Consider the following 16,100-nt stretch of genomic DNA (forward strand, 5'->3'; position numbering starts at 1 on the left):
TCCCCCAATACAAAGTTAGTTTTTATACTTTCTCCTAATTTTGAACAACAGGTATATGTGGTTTTTATTTTTTTAACATAACATTTGCCAATAATTTTATTTAACATTTTATTTTTTAACATAACATTTGCCAATAATTTTGTTTATACATCATAATATTGGGTTTACGAGTAATTTTGTAAACTCTTTTTCACGTATTTTGCAAGCACATTTCCCCGCCTGCCCCTAGTCTTCACTGTTCTCATTTTCATGTTGTATACTATTCCCTGTGGCCATACCATATTTAGCCACTTCTCTGTTATTGCTTGATTCCAGTTTTTTGTCATTATAAATAATGTGGCTATAAATATCTTTGTACATATAGCTTTTTTCTTCTTTTAAGTTATGTCCTTGGAATCAGTGCCCAGAAAGGGGATGACTGGGTCAAAGGGTTGACTGTTTTATAGCTCTCGCTATGGAAAGCCAGGCTGCGACTGAGAACATTTTAACAGCTCAATGAAGCAACTGGAGGACTCCCAAGCCCTCACAGAAGGACTAGTGCCCTATATTTGTAAACAATATTATATGGAACAAGCACCTGTTGGCACCTACGATGTATCAGGTTCGTGCTAGCAGGACACCTGGGGATGATGAGAGGCAGCCCTGGAGAGCACAGAAGCGGTGGCTTTTCAACCTTTTTCTCCTGCTAGGACGCGTCATATTCAAAACAGCCGTACATCGAAGGGCAGGCTCAGAACTTAGCGATTCCCCCAAATTCTGCAGGGACTTGAAACACTAACATGCTTTCTAATCAACAGAATCTAATCAAAGAGGGTGTATTTTTGGCTTTGATGAAGCAAGTGGCTGGTTCCTGGCTGTGCCCCCGTTCCTTTTTCTCAGATTCAAAAAAGAATATCAGGATGCAAAGGAGTGAGAGGAATGTGTAGATAACATAAATTCACTCTGATTTCTAAAAACAAGCAAACCCTCCCCAGACATACGCATTCATGCTGTGACACAATCGGACAGGTAAGGCGATCTGTTTATGTGTAAATCTGTGCATAGGACTCCTCGGTAGGTATGCCAGGATCACAAGGAGACAGAACTCTGCTTTTAACGAATGCATTGAGCTTGTGCTCTGTGTCAAGCGCCGTGCTGGGGCCCAGGTGCCAGTATGAATGAGTGCCAAGAAATCTATGAAGAGGGGCGCCTGGGTGGCACAGCGGTTAAGCGTCTGCCTTCAGCTCAGGGCATGATCCCAGCGTTCTGGGATCGAGTCCCACATCAGGCTCCTCCGTTATGAGCCTGCTTCTTCCTCTCCCACTCCCCCTGCTTGTGTTCCCTCTCTCACTGGCTGTCTCTATCTCTGTCAAATAAATAAATAAAATCTTCAAAAAAAAAAAAAAAAAGAAATCTATGAAGAACCTAGGCCCCAGAGAGGGTATGTGGATATAAGGGCGTCCAATGTATTGCATTCGCTAGACCCTAATGTGCACTATTCTAGGCACTGGGATACACACTGCAGCGATCGAAACCGTTAAATACCGCTACCCGCACGGAACTAATGGAACTAATGCTTAGGGGTGGGGATGCGACAAACAAGTAAAATATTAAGTATGTCCCATGGTGATAAATACAGTAGAGAAAAATAATGTAGGGAAGGTGAGAGGGCAGTCTAGAGAGGTTTTAAGTAGAGTGCTCAGAAATGGCCTCACTGGTATGATGACATCTGAACAAAGAGAAAGCCATGGATGGCTGGGAGAGGAGCTTTCCAGACAGAGGCCCTGAGGCGGGAACCAGGCCAGTGTGGGGTGGGGGGCCGCAGGAGGATATGAGCTCAGAGAGGGAGTTGGGCCATGCTGTGGGTGGCCCTATAAGCATTTTCAGGACTTTAGCTTTACTTGGAGTGGAGACCCAGGGGACAGCGGGGGACGTGGTCTGGTCTGGCGTGCAGAATGCACTCAGGGGCCAGAATGTCAGGGAGCCCAGTTACAAGGCTGGTAGCAAGCTGGGAACTCAGGGTTTTGTCCTCAACCCAGGGGTCTTTCCACGCACTTAGTCTTGGCCCATCCCAGACTTGAGGTGTGACCTGTTGCGAAGGTCAGAACCTACTGCGAACTCCAGGCTGGAGGTCAGGGTTCTAGGAAAGTTTTGAAGTCGGATTCTAACATCGTTTGATGGTCTCATTAGCATTAGAAAAGTTCCAGTAGAAGGTTCTCTAGCACGGGGAGCCCGGGCAGTGGTACAGTTACATCACTGACCAGCTGTGTGGCCTCGGGCAAGTATTCTAACTCAGGCCGGCTCACTTACTTCATCTGTAAAATGGGGCTAAATGCTCTTACTGCTACATCGCATCAAATGAGATCATTGGAAAGCACTTTTTAAACATCATTATCTTTTACAAGCAGCAAACGTGAAATGCAGTTGACGTCAGAGGGTTGAGTTAGCACGGCACTTCCAAACTCAGTTTTCGAAAGCGCTGAGCCGGGCTCTGTCTCCCGCGCGGTGTGCGGGAACCTGCTTGTCTCTCACCTAGTACCCACGGCGGGGCGGGAAGCGGCGGCCCGCGCGGGGAGGGGGGCGCGGGGAGACAGTGCTGGGGCCGGGCTGCGGAGAACCCGCCCCCGGTGCGGGCGCGCCGGGCGAGGAGAGGCCGCGGGCAGGCGGGAGGTCGGGCGGGGCGGCGCGGCCGGGGCGGAGCCGCCCCCGCCCCCGCGCGCTCCCTCCTCCCGCCTGCCCCAGGCTCCCCGTGCTCGCGCCGCGCGCTCTTTCTCCGACAGCTGCCGGGGAGCCCAGCGCACCGCGTTCTGCCCCGTCTGTCCCCGCGGGTCGTTTCGCCATGACCTCCCAGCAGATAGTCCTCCAGGGCCCGGGACCATGGGGCTTCCGCCTCGTGGGGGGCAAGGACTTCGAGCAACCCCTGGCCATTTCCCGGGTAAGAGCGGTCGGGACGCGCCGGGAGCAGGGCGCAGCCGGGCTGGGGAGCGGCGTGCCAGGAGGGGATCTGGGGGGCCGGGGCCCCGCGGGCGCTGCCGGAGACGGCGGTTCGGGAGCCCGGGCCCGAGCTGGCGCGGCCGGGCGCATCCAGGTGCGCCTTGCGGCGAGCGCTCCCCGTGCGTCTCGCGCCGGCAGCCCCTTCCCCCCCGCGGCGCTCCCGGGTGAGGCGAGCGGGCGGCGGCCGGGCGCGCACTCCCGGTGTCCGCGCGCGAAAGAGGGAGCAGTTTTCGTACGTTCGCCACGGAAGCGGGCCCCGGCTTGTGGACGCGCTTTGTCAACCCGCGAGGGCATGAGGGTCCCCGCAGACCCCGCACGCTGGCAGGTATCACTTCCCGGTTCCTCACAAGTCGCCAAGTGGCGTAAAGTAGATTGGAAGCCGCTGGAAAGACCTGGAAGAGGGGTGGAGTCGGTGGCAAGTTTCCCCGGGGCAGGTGTGATGAATTTCCGAAACAACTAATTTTCCACTCTTCGGACTTACTCCATGGCCAGGTCTCACCTCCCACATACGTTTCGGAGAAAAGGCTGGATTTTTTAAACAAGCAAGCCCAAATAAACCCTGTTGGACGTTCGCCTCCCGCTGCGGACGGTGGCCATGGCGTTCCCAGGTTATCAACCCAGCAGCCTCAGGGTTACTGGGTGCGGAGGGGCTCCTACTTTGCGTGGCGGCGGGGCCGGGAGGGGCGGCGTACTACTTGAAAACTTAGACGGGCCTCCTTTCTTTGGGAAGGCCCTGGTTCAGTCGGAGACCAGGAGGTCCATTACCCCCGAATAAAGCTGAAACCCCAAGGAGACTCAGACTCAGGGTTTGGAGGCCCAGGCTTTGGTCATCTTGTCTAGACTAACTGTAATGGCCCAGTGGGAGTTGCCCTATTCACTGCCTGCACCTAGAAGGCGGCCAATAAATATTTTCCGACTTAATGAAAAGGGGGAGCACAAAGCATCCTCTGGCGTCCACGCCCTGCCTAGAGGCCTGGTGTTCTATTCTTGGGGCCATCTGCTTGCTGAAGCTGACCCTAAACGTGCCTCCTTAGCCATCTGAACATCTCTTTGTTCTTAGTGGGGAGGATGGAGAGGGAAGGGGAAGATCCCTATGGAGTTTTTTTGTTTTGTTTTTTTTTTGGAGTTTTTTTTTGTTTTGTTTTGTTTTTTTTAATTGAAATCCCTGCCTCCAGTAGCCGAAGAAATATGGTGGGAGGTGCAGGAGGCAGGGAAGTGGGGGCCTCTGCTTGGCTTCTCTGCCAGCCACAGTCCTAGCCTCATTTCCTTCCAGGTGGGTCCAGCCCAGTGAGGAGGCTTCTCTGACCATCCCGTCCCCTAAGGGGGCAGGTGCCTCAGGTCTTAGGCCCTAATCCCCATCTCTTCCACCTGCTGCCCTGAGAGGACTTCTTTGATTCTTGTAGGTACATGCTGTCTTCCCACCCACCAGGCAAATTCCTCAAGTGTAGATACTGTGCCTTCCCCAAGCCTGGCACAGAGCTGAACCTGGCCGTCCCCAGTAGATGTTTGCAGGCTTATTAATAAATGCTTGTCCAGGGAAGGCACATTTGGACTCGCTTACCTCATAGTCCATTTGTCCTTGCTCTTTGTGTCTATAATTAACCCGTCAGCCCTTTCCACTTCTGAATTTATATATGACATGAAACCCTTTGTTAAGAAAAGGGAGGGTATATTGCCAGTCTGTTAAAAGGGCAGTTACCCCCAGTCATTTTAACTGTGTTAAAACGTCAGTGTGAGTGGCACTGTGCAGGAGTGACGACGTGGCGTGGAAACCACAACACTAAGTGCGCTGGTTTGTACTTTCATATATTTTTTCATTTCTTTATGAGCACATGTTTAATGAGCGTATACTGTGCAAAGCCGTGGGGTCCCAGATAGGAGAGGACACAGCTCCATTTTCAAGGTGCCCATGGTCTAGTGAGGGAAGCTAATCTTTATAATGCCCTCGGCAGTTGCTGTACTTGAAAAGTGAAAGTGACTCAGACGAGGTGACATTCTCATGCTCAAGGTAGTGCACTTGTTTCTTCATCTCATTATTTCTACGTGGAAAGAACGGGTGCCTCCTCACCTCCGGGGGATGGGGGAGTGGTCGTAAAGGGGCCTGCGGTGGTCGTCGGGATCGGATGATGGTCTGGTTTCTGCTTCTGACTCGAGCTGTACCTGGGGGTGAGCTCTGTACTGTCTGCGGCTTCCCGCTGTGTCTCTGCCATGGGGAATAACCCCGGTCACTGGCTGCTTGTTAAGGAACGTCCGAGTGCCCTGGAAACCGTGAACAGAGCGAGGCGGCGTGAGCAGTGACAGAGAGATACACATCTTCTCGTCAGTAGGTGTGCTGCGTTTACCATTTGGGGCAGATACGCTTTGCTCGTACGGTTTTACATATGTAGACTTTGAGGCTCCACACCAAACAAACGATAAAATCAGGGGAGGACAGGAGTGCCTTTCATTTAAGTAACTATGTTTGCTTTCTCTTGCGTGAGTTATTCTGGTATGGGCTCCAGTCTTTCGTTAAACTGCGAAAGCTCCTGAATCTAACTGTAATCGTGTGTACTTGAAATTCTTTCTTTTTTGAAATAAAAAAGTCGTGAACTATAGATGCATAGCAAACAGTCATAAAGCAAACACCTGTACAGTCCCCCACCCAGGTCAAGAAATAGAACGAGCACACCCGACATAAGCCTATCCTGAATTAGGTAATCAACCTCCTTGTTTTTCTTTATAGTTTTACCACGTAATTATGCATCTTGAATCACCATAGCTTAATATTACCTGTTTCTGAGCAGAAGCCTACAGAGCGTATGTTGTGTGTGTGAGAAGAGCTGCTTTCACTCCTCATTGTTTCCATGTGTGCTGTGGTGATAAAATTTCAATCCAGGTTTTCAGCTTTAAATGGACATAAACCAACTTTCTCCCTCTTCCCGGTTTCTCACTCCCTCATGATCTAGCCACACATTTGCCTCTGTCCCCTGAGATTTTTTTTTCCCTGTCACTTCTTGCTCTAAATCTGCAGTTGTCCATCTCCTTGAGTTTGTTTTGTTTTTTTTTCCATATCAATTTCTTAGTTCCTCTAGTTGCTTTCAAGGGAAGCCTTCAGAGAATCCACACCCAGGCCAAAATTGCTGCTCAATTTATGTTGACTGTTTTTCTCTCCCAGCAACTGACAAAAGACAGGAAGGGGTGGGGCCAGAGATAAGGGGGTGCTCTTAGTGGGAGGAGCTGTCATTTGCCTCTTGACTAAGTCTTTGCTGAGAGCAGTGTGATTTTATGGGGAATGCTGGACCCTTTGCTCGGATGTCCTCAGGGAAGCTTGATAATGGATACTTTGCAGCCAGAGGGTCTTTTCTGATTTTTCTGATTTTTAAGAGTGTTATTTTCAGACTCAAGTAGATTTATATCATGTCCTAAAGGTGGAAAGAGCAAGAACAAGGTGGAAAGAACAAGAAATGTTCATAAAGGCTCATTATGCATTAATAGCCCTTGCCCTGCACTCCCTCCCCTGGGAAATATTAGCTGCTTCAGCTGATCATGGTTGATCTGCAGAGAAGGGACAAAGAGGGTCAGTGCTTCCAATGAATTGTTTTGAAGTAATCTCTATGCGCAGTGCGGGTACCCCTGAAATAGCACCTAAGCGAATTTTTGAGCCTGCTGGCCTGAAATCCACCAAGCCGTGTTGGGACCTTCTGATCAAATATTCTCCTCTTTTTTTTTTTTTTTAAGATTTTATTTATTTATTTAACAGAGATAGAGACAGCCAGCGAGAGAGGGAACACAGCAGGGGAGTGGGAGAGGAAGAAGCAGGCTCCCAGCGGAGGAGCCCGACGGGGCTCAATCCCATAACGCCCTGAGCCGAAGGCAGACGGTTAACGACTGAGCCACCCAGGTGTCCCCAAATACACTCCTCTTACCCAACCTCCTGGATGCCAGGGTTTGTCGTTAAGGAGGAGAGGGGAGAAGAAAGGCTTTCAGGGATTGGAGCTTTCAGGGATTGTAGATGACCAAGAGGAGATTATCACCTAACTGCTGAGGTCACGCTCTTCTCAGCTGATCAGGACTTGGAAAAGCAGCCAACAGTCGCTCTTGCGCAGGGAGCAGCCTGGGACTGGCTTCCAAGCTCTGCTTGTTCCCCATGCCATCCCCTTGCTCCCCGGAGAGGAAAGCTGGTATTTTTTTTAATGTTTTTTTTATTATATTATGTTAGTCACCGTACAGTACATCCCTGGTTTCTGATGTAAAGTTCGATGATTCATTAGTTGTGTATAACACCCAGTGCGCCATGCAATACGTGCCCTCCTTGAAAGCCGGTATTTTTTTGTCTTTTACAGAGGGGAAGCTTCGGTGCCCATAGGTTAGGTAATTTGTTTGAATTTACATAGTTTTTCATTGACTGAACTACTTCCTTGTAAAGGAAGGGGTAGAAATTGGTTAAAAATGAGCAAAAGTGGCTAGGGCAGAAAATTAATTTTTAAAGGATGATTTGACTTTAGTGTGTGTCAGAGGAAAGCCCGGGGAAGCTACTGGAATATCTGTATGGTGCCTGGTAAGAGGTCCAGGACAGGGACTCAAGCTGAGCTCCACTCCAGTCCCGAGCACCACACTGGGTGACCCTGGGCAAGTTGCACACCTTCCCTGGAGGTCGCTTCTCTGTACAGATAAAATAATAAACGAGCAAACCCACTGGTTTTGTACCCTTTGAGTGAGGGCCTACTCTTTGTTGTTAAAAAGTGTTCCAACATGAGGCATATGGCAGCGGGTGTACCTTCAACTTTGAGCTGATTAAGAAAACGGGTTACGAATTCAGAAATGTTTTCAGATGAATCTATGTTCTGTTATTCATCTGTGACTATCTGGGTTAAGATGACTCTTGTGTTAATCACAGGAGCCTCAGTTTACACTTGAAAGATTGTATGAGGAATATTTATTTGACCAGCTTGTGATAATGACCGTAGTTAAAATGTATGTAGGACATTTTATATGCCAGGCACTGTTCTGTGTGCTGAATATTCTCCCTTAGTAGTCCTTACGTGTATCATGTGAAGCAGAGGTAATTAAGACACCCGTTTTGCAGCTGAGGAAGCTGAGGGATGGAAGCATGCAGTACTTGGCCTGCTTCGTACAGTAGCAAGTGATGCAGCTGGAATTTGGCCGACTGGTCTGGCTTCAAAGCCCACGGCCTTAATCTCTACTTCATAGTAACCACTTTACTAGCAGCTAACATTTCTTGAATGCTCACTGTGGGCTGCGTGTGCTCTCTTGCGTTATCTTCTGTGCTCCCCACAACCCACGACGCAGAACACAGGACATTCAGTAACTTGCAGAGCTGGGATTCAAAGTGAGACAGACTGGATCCCAGGCCAGCTTTAACCACTCTTCTGCCTCTTGGTAACCCCTGACTGTCAGTATTGCATTGGCGGTAATCGTGGCACACAGCCCAGCTCCGAAAAGTGCTAGTGGCGGTATGGGTACCATATGAGGGGGAGCGGGGACCCTCTTGGGCTCCTCAGCCCAGAGCCTGCTGTGCCCGGGAGGGTTGGCTGCGGAGGCGTCCAGCTGCTTTGCAGCCTCAGCCCGAGTGCCCCTGGAGCTCAGAGCATCCCAGGGAGCAGCACTTCCCCTCCCTACTCCCCTGCAAAGCCAGAAGCCGTGGCCCCACCTGCGAGAATTGATGGTCCTGCTGTGGAGTCCGTGCCCACGTGGACAGTGGAGAACAGAAGCATGGAGGATTTGAAGGATCAGACTGAAGCCTGCCAGTTTGGGTCGGAGGGGATTTGGGGGCAATTTTTGGGTCAAATGAAGATGACTAGGGATAAACAGATCCAACTTGCCCAGCCAGTGATGGGCCTAGAACGTGGCAGCCAAGCCAAGGCCAAAATAAATGTACCCAGGGAAGTCGGAGGGAAAAGGTTAATTTCTGTATGGCACTTAGCACCCTGTGTGGTTGTTGACCTAGCCGTTAGCCTTATTGTGGGTGAACTGGGATGCGCATCCGTGACTGAGGCCTGCAGGGGCTTTCCTGTGTGTAGTGCACCGCCTTCTTGAGAGCGCCATAAACATGAGGAATGAGCTCCTGAGAACACTATGGTCTCGTAGGAGCACGGATTCTTGACCAAGGACTCAGGACCCAATTTTTATAGGTAACGACTACTCATATATCACACGAGACAATAAGGACATAGGTACGACCCGTGGAAGATAAGGATGTCTAAGAGGCATACAGCTGGATCAAATTCAGATGGTGCCGCAATGATTTATATCCATTTCTTCTTAAATTGTAAAAAATACTCATGCTTCTAAAGCTGAGCGTACTGATACCCTGTGACCAACAGTTCTGCCAGTTAAATACTCCATAGAAATGTGTCCCCATGGGCACCAGAAGGTGTGTCCAGAGTTTCTGAAGCAGCAGTATTCACAGTAGCCCCAAACTCAAATAATTTCCGTGCCTAACAGCAGTAGAATGGATAAATAAATGGTAGGGTAGTTATGGGATATAAGACACCGACAGGAATTGCAACTATGCACAGTGACATGAATGAGACAGACAGACACACACTGTGTTGAGAGAAAGAAACCAGATGTAGAAGGGTAAATACTACGTGATTCCAGTTACATAAAATTAATCAGGCAAAATTAACCCATGTGTTAGAAGTCAGGGCCAGAGGTTAGTGAAGGGAAGGAGGCAGGAGGGGCCTTTGGAAGTTCAGTTGTGTTTCTTTAGTGCTGGGTTCGTGGGTGTTCTCCCTGTGTGCGAATCTGTCCAGCTGTGTACTTATGATTTGTGCACTTTTCTGTATGCGTGTTACACTTCGATTTAAAAGTTTCCATAAAAATTCTCATGCTTGTTACCAAAAAATCAAATAAAAAGGTGGAAGGCATACAGTAAGAGCTTCTCCAGTCCTCCTTCCCAGAGGTAAACACTGCCAACAGTTTACTGCAAAACTTTTCAGACTTTTTTCCATTCGTGTAACATTTTTAAAATCGAGGTACCATATCACAGTAATTTACCTGCCAGGCGGACATCATCGTTTTGTACTTTCTGCCTTATTTTTACTGCAGCAAATCAAGAGGTAAAGACATCTTGATGTCCCGGGGAAATGCGGTCTCAGAATCAGCCTGCTCTGGGTTCCGACTCTGTCTTGTCTGTTCTTAGCTCAGTGTCAGCGCCCTCACTCGTAGGGTGTCCCGGGATAAGAGGGCCTCAAAGGTCGTGGTGAGGATTAGTGTACAGAGGGAGCCCCGCGCTATGGCGAACACCTAGACGGCATCAGGATGCAGCGCAGCTACTCAGAAAGGACCGGTGGTGATCTGCGCACGGGGTGCTCATTCCATGCCGGACACTGTTCTAAATTCTTGACACCTGTGATGTCACTTACTCCTCCCAACAACCCAGAGGTTGATGCTATTATAGATTTAATTTGATAAATGAAGAAACTGTGGTATAGCGAGCACCTTACCCAAGGTTATGTGTTTAGTCAGTGGTTGGGCTTTGGGTTATGAGTGGTAATTATCGGAGCGATTTAAAAACACATGGCGGGCAGCGGGGGCGGGGTGGGCATTGAGCCCGGCTGGCTTAGTCAATAGAGCATGCGACTCTTGATCTCGGGCTTGTGAGTTCGAGCCCCATATTGGCTGTAGAGATTACTTAAAAATCTTAAAAAAAAAATTAAAAAAGAATAACACATGGGGTTCATAAGGGCTTGTTTGAGAGATTTGGTGATTTCTTGACAAATTAGGGTATTCTATTTTTTTAACTCATTTGTAATTATAGTCCTACCTAAGAAATGATGTTTGATCTTTCAGACTAGGAGAGCAGTCACTTCCAACTGCCGTTCCTTAGCGTGAGTAGCTTCCTTTTCCGCTGAGCGGGAAGCAAAGCTGGATTGAGGCCCCGCTCCTGTGCAAGCACTGAACCCTACTGTCCTGCTTTGTCTTGTTGATTAAATGGTTATAGAGTAACCAAGAACATGTTGAAACATTCTTGGGGATGTATAAGCTCATACAGCTTCTGTGGCAATAATGTAGCTTCAAAAGACAAATGGATTCAAAAGTCGACCTCAAGAGAGGTCAGATTCCACATTTAAACTGCATACTGCGGGGTTGGGTGCTGCTCTGTTGCCCAGCTCAGAATCTTTTAAATTTATATTCTACTTTGATACAGCCATTAAATCAGTCGAGGTTGCCCCTAAAGACACATGGCATTGAGATCGAACTTGAATTTCAACTTACTTTATACCAGTCTTGTTTTATATAATGCTGAATTAGATCATTATTTAATGCTACCTCACCTACATGTAAGAAGAATTTAAGGTGATTTACAATACATATTCACAATATTTCAACACAAAAACTCACATAATAAGTTTGTTTTTTTTTTTTTAATTGGAACACGGTCAAGGAAAGAGATGTGCCAAGACCTTTAAATCAGGTGGTTTCTGTAAATGCACACCACATTGAGCTTGGAAGGGTTCTGGCCAAGGCAGAATAGCAACCATGTTGAGTGATTTAGCATCTGGAATGAAATTACTTTTACAGTATGTAATTTGCATATCACCTTCAAGGATGTTGACCAAATTATAGGTGGGGTGTGTGTGTGTGTGTGTGTGTGTGTGTGTATGTATGTGTATACACCTTTTTTTTTTTTAAACCCGGTTTCAATAAGAGATAGAGAAATACTATTCTAGTGGATGGTTCTTTCAAGGGCCTTCTACATCTCTTAAGAGAAATGTAAGCCCTCGTGGTTGTTTCTGAAGGAGCTAAGATTTTAGAGTCCAAGTATTTTTGTTTACCTTGTAACTTCATTCAGGGAGAGAGCTTCAGGAAAGGGTAGTCAGCATCCGTCTTGCTGTTTCCAAACCTGGTGAGCATTAGCATTTCCTGGGAATCTTTACAAAATATGTAGATTCCTGGGATCTGTGTGGAACCTCTTCAGCAGAGCTGAGGTGGGGTGTGGAGATCTATGTATATTTTTTAAAAACCCCAGGGGATCCGATGACTGACCTGCTTGGGAACAGTTGCCTCATCCTTGCAGATATCAGAGTTCTCCTGAGTTACTGGTGAGCTGGGTCCATTTCTGGCCAGTTCCAAGGGGCAAGGTTAACAGTGTTCTCTGAACATTCAGGAAATTGCCCTATAGTGCTGTCCACAGGTAAAAGAACCTTCTGAATAGGGACCGTTTTCCCCTCAGGGAAAAAAGGCTCTGCGTCAAAACTATTCAAACTATTTGACAAATGTTTGGTTAGAATCCCCTCTCTCTGTCAAAAGGGCGATAATTCAGTTTATCATCCAGACTGGAACACTGGTAAAAGTGAAACGGGGTGCTTTTCGTAATGAAGCTGGGAAAATAGGTGAGTGTCCTGGGCAAGCCAGGGTGTCTCATGACCGCAGTCATAAAATATTGCTGCTTTAAATTTTGCTTCACATAACTTTCAAACTACACCGTGCTAGTGTGGTCGCAGACACTTTGGCATGAAGGGGTCAGGAGGCAACACAAATGAGTTTCAGCTTGAGGGTGAGGTAGTCAGAAAATTAAATTAATAGCTGCAGGAGTGGTTGGTGGGTTCTGTAGTTGCACACTGCATCGAGCTGTGAATTTTCTGGTGATCGATGGCAACTGGTACAACATTCCTGTGTCTGGGGCAGTCGAGCTGGCGGGGGGGGGGCTGTGCTAAATGGAGAGAGCGCCTGTGCCTTATCTCAGAGGGCAGAGGCTCCTCGGACGCTGATTGTAGGTCCAGAATTGCCAGATTTTTCACAAGAAGCTGAGAATGTAGGGGTGTGTGTAAAATTTACTAATATGTAAATATTGGCAAGTTTTCCATTGTTTGTCAAAGTACAGTCTTTTTAGAAAACAACAGGGTTCTTATAGCCGGTGTGTGTTTACACCTCCACCCTCATCCCCTTTCTCTCCCTGTACTTCCCGTGTTTCATCCACGTCATTCCTGTAACTTGGCGCGCTCTTTCCCGCCTCCTGTAGCGCCTTGACACAGGTTTAAGCAACACCTCCTCTTGGGAGTCTTCCCTGATTCCATCTTGAGGCTCCCATTGCCTCTTGCTTCCGGGCTAGCCCAGCACTCCCCAGCTGTGGTCCATGCCTGTCTCCCCCAGGAGATGGTGAGCGCCTCGATGGTGGGCACCGTCCTTTTCAGGCCTGTATCCCAGTGCCTTGTGTGGTTCCCAGAATCTATCAACAGTAGCTTGTATTTCTAGAGCTTGACAGGGTGCTCTGCCTGAATCATTTCGTGTAATCCTCCTAACGGCCTTTTGATGTCAAGACTGTTATCACCCGTTTCCTAGAGAAGAGGTGACATATCCTGCCCAAGGACACTTAGCTCACAAGTGGCAGAGACAGGACTCGAACCGTGGCTGCCTGACTTCAGAAGCCACGTCTTAATCCATGAGCTACACTGTCTTTCAGGATGCACTTCAGGAAGGACTGATGAATGAGTGAAGGAGGAGAAAAGGGGAACAGAGGAGGGAGAAGTAGAAACCTGCTGTTCTCACGGAGGAGCCAGCGGGTGGGCAGTACCTTCAGTTCTAACACCATCTCTAGCAATTTAGATGTAGACTGAAGACAGCGGGAGAGCACGTCATAGTTGTATTCTGCACCATTTAGAAGGGAAATTGAACCCTCAGAAACCTTCTGCGCTCTCGGGAGTCTGGCAGCAAGGCTGTAAAGCTGCGCGAGGGCCTTGCAGGATCGGGTGGCCGTGCAGGTTGGCCTCGGTGGGGCCTCGGGGCCTCGGGCAAGAGAGACATCAGTGAGTGCCGCAGAAAACGGCAGGTCGGTCCTTAGTGGAAATTGTGCCTCACCCGTCTGCGCTCCGGCAGCGGGAGTTGTGCTGTGTGGGCTCTGGGGAGGAAAGCCGCAAGAGGGTTTCTGAGGATGTGCACTGAGCTCATGGGTCTGTCTCTTTGCAAGAGCGTGCGGGCTTGCTTTCTCACGTACTGAGCCGTCTCCCTTCTGAGCTGGTTCTACTGGGATCTGCCGATCAGGAGATTAGAACAGACCGCGTGGCTGTGGGCTCCCGCACACGGCTTTGACCCCCGTCCTTCACTGCCTCCTCTGTAGTGATGCTGCGCCAGCACCGCGGGAGGACGGGCGAGGGGCCGCGCCAAGTACTGAAGCTGTGCGGGGCCCGTGAGAAGCACTTAGTAACTGCCGGCCGTGACTTCGATTATGATTATGGTGGGCAGTCCGTGTGTCGTGAGGGTGGGAGCCCACCGTGCAGGATGGGGACTAACCGCGTGGGAGAACCAGGGGTCTTCTCCCTGAGGCCCCGTGCAAGGCCGTGTTCTGATTCGGGTACTTTAACAGGGTGGGGTTCCCGGGCCTTGCCCAGTACAGAGCGGTTGGGATGATGGTCCTGCGGTGGGGAGACACCCAGCCGGCGGCAGGGGTCGTGACACTTAGCTCCTTGTGCAGAAGGCCATCTGGAGGAGGCAGAGGAGTCGCCTTAGATCTGCATTTCTCTTTGGCCCTGGCAGTTAGGTCGGGAGCATCTGCTTGTGGCCTCTTGGTAAACGGAAAGGGAATGGGATCTGGAAGGAGGGGGTATGGTTTCAAGTCCAGGCTCAGGCCTTTAGCTGTGAGAACTTGAATCAGCCACAGCTTCTCTGAGTCTGTTGCCTCATCTGTGAAGTTATCTTATATGTTGGTGGTGAGGTCGTCAAATGGGAGATTGTATGGGAAAGGGCTTTAGTATTGTTTAAATCCCATTTTTCCCCCAAAAGTAGATGGCCCAGAGAATGTGAACTTCATCTGTTTCTGTGCAATTCCATCTGAGTCGCAGCTGACCATATTGTCTTGTAACTTTCTGAGATTTCCTTTGGCTTCCCATCTGTTTAGCTTAAAAAAAAAAAAAAAAATCGGACCAAAAAATGGAATGGCCAGGCCTCGGTTACTCCGGCTTGGGACTCGTAAGGCTGGTTCTGGCTTGTCCAGGACACGCCAGGATGTACTTAACAGAAATGCCTCTCGCACAAGACGGTTTGGACCAATGCTGGAAATTCCAGAGTTGTTAGCAGCTGAGCATATGAAAGGAGAAGAAACTTCTGTTTCTGTTTTCTCAAGCTTTTCCCTCCCCACTCCGCCCTTGTCTCATCATTTAGTTTTGTGGGTGGTCACGTTCCAGGATAGTGATGTTGAGGGAAATGATTTTCTGATTCCTTTTGAAATCGTCATTTCTGAACGGGTATAATGAAGCAGTACGATTATATATTTAACAACGCTAGATAGTTTAGACTCAGTCATTCATTGGACAAACATTATTGAGCACCTCCTATGTTCCAGGCACTGGGGTTACCACAGTGCAAAGGGCAGACAAAATCCTGCCCTCCCACACCTTACTGTTGAGTGGGCCCTCAGACATTAAATAAATAAACCCACAAAATAGATTTATAAACCTAACGTGACAAGTGTCATGAGGAAGAACAGCAGTGTGTTAAAAGGAAGGTGGTGATCTACCTTCGATTGGACCTCTCTGAGAGTGGTCATTTAAGTGTGACCTGAAGGAAGAGACCAAGTTAATCAGAGCAGAGGTTACAGGAGGTGCTAAGGCCCTGTGGTGGGAAAGGAGTAAGGAAGGCCCTGTAGCTAGAGCCTAGTTGGGGGTCTGGGATGGTGGTGGCATGACAGGAATGAGGAAGGTAGTGCGGTCTTTCTGGGCCTTGTTAGTGATTTTGGATTTTATCCTAAGGGGACTCTTTTACACTATTAGATTTCACACTCTTAGATTTCATGATGGATGGATTCCATCAGGCTGCTATCTCTGGAGATAGAATTTACCAACAGAATTATTGCCAGTCCTAAACAGAGTAATGCTTAGGGTCTTTTTTTTCTTTTTCTTTCTTTCTCTCTCTCTCTCTCTTTTTTTTTTTTTTTTTTTAAGTAAAGCTCTACGCCAAACACTGGGCTTGAACTCATGACCCTGAGATCAGGAGTTCCATGCGCTACTAACTGAGCCAGTTAGTAGGACCATTTTTATTTATTTACTTATTATTTTTTAAAGATTTTATTTATTTATTTGAGAGAGAGAGAGAGGGAGAGAACACAGAGGCAGAGGGAGAGGGAGAAACAGACTCCCCGCTGAGCAAGGAGCCCGATGCAGGGCTCCATCCCAGGACCCTGAGATCAT

General features: G+C 48.6%; 1 protein-coding gene and 1 long non-coding RNA gene across 3 annotated transcripts in view; one reads left to right on the top strand and one right to left on the bottom strand.

Moving 5' to 3' along the window:
- The first annotated feature begins 2,711 nt into the window (after positions 1 to 2,711).
- The window catches only part of PDLIM1 (PDZ and LIM domain 1), a 44,469-nt gene continuing 31,080 nt past the window's right edge, over positions 2,712 to 16,100 (top strand). Inside the window, exon 1 of one of the 2 annotated variants that reach the window (XM_040624382.1) lies at positions 2,712 to 2,914. In XM_040624382.1, the coding sequence (XP_040480316.1) occupies positions 2,819 to 2,914 (96 nt within the window). In that variant the 5' untranslated portion in view covers positions 2,712 to 2,818. Of the gene's footprint in view, positions 2,915 to 3,250; positions 3,299 to 16,100 lie in introns of those variants that run through there. The other variant, XM_040624383.1, reaches the window with a different exon arrangement.
- LOC103670939 lies at positions 3,444 to 6,688 on the bottom strand. Its single transcript, XR_570696.1, has 2 exons — positions 5,743 to 6,688; positions 3,444 to 5,232 (listed from the first exon to the last, which is right to left on the bottom strand). It is a non-coding gene; the product is annotated as an uncharacterized LOC103670939 (long non-coding RNA).

Source organism: Ursus maritimus, unplaced genomic scaffold, assembly GCF_017311325.1.
Source record: "Ursus maritimus isolate PB19 unplaced genomic scaffold, ASM1731132v1 scaffold_7, whole genome shotgun sequence".
NCBI classification, from domain to species: Eukaryota; Metazoa; Chordata; class Mammalia; order Carnivora; family Ursidae; genus Ursus; species Ursus maritimus.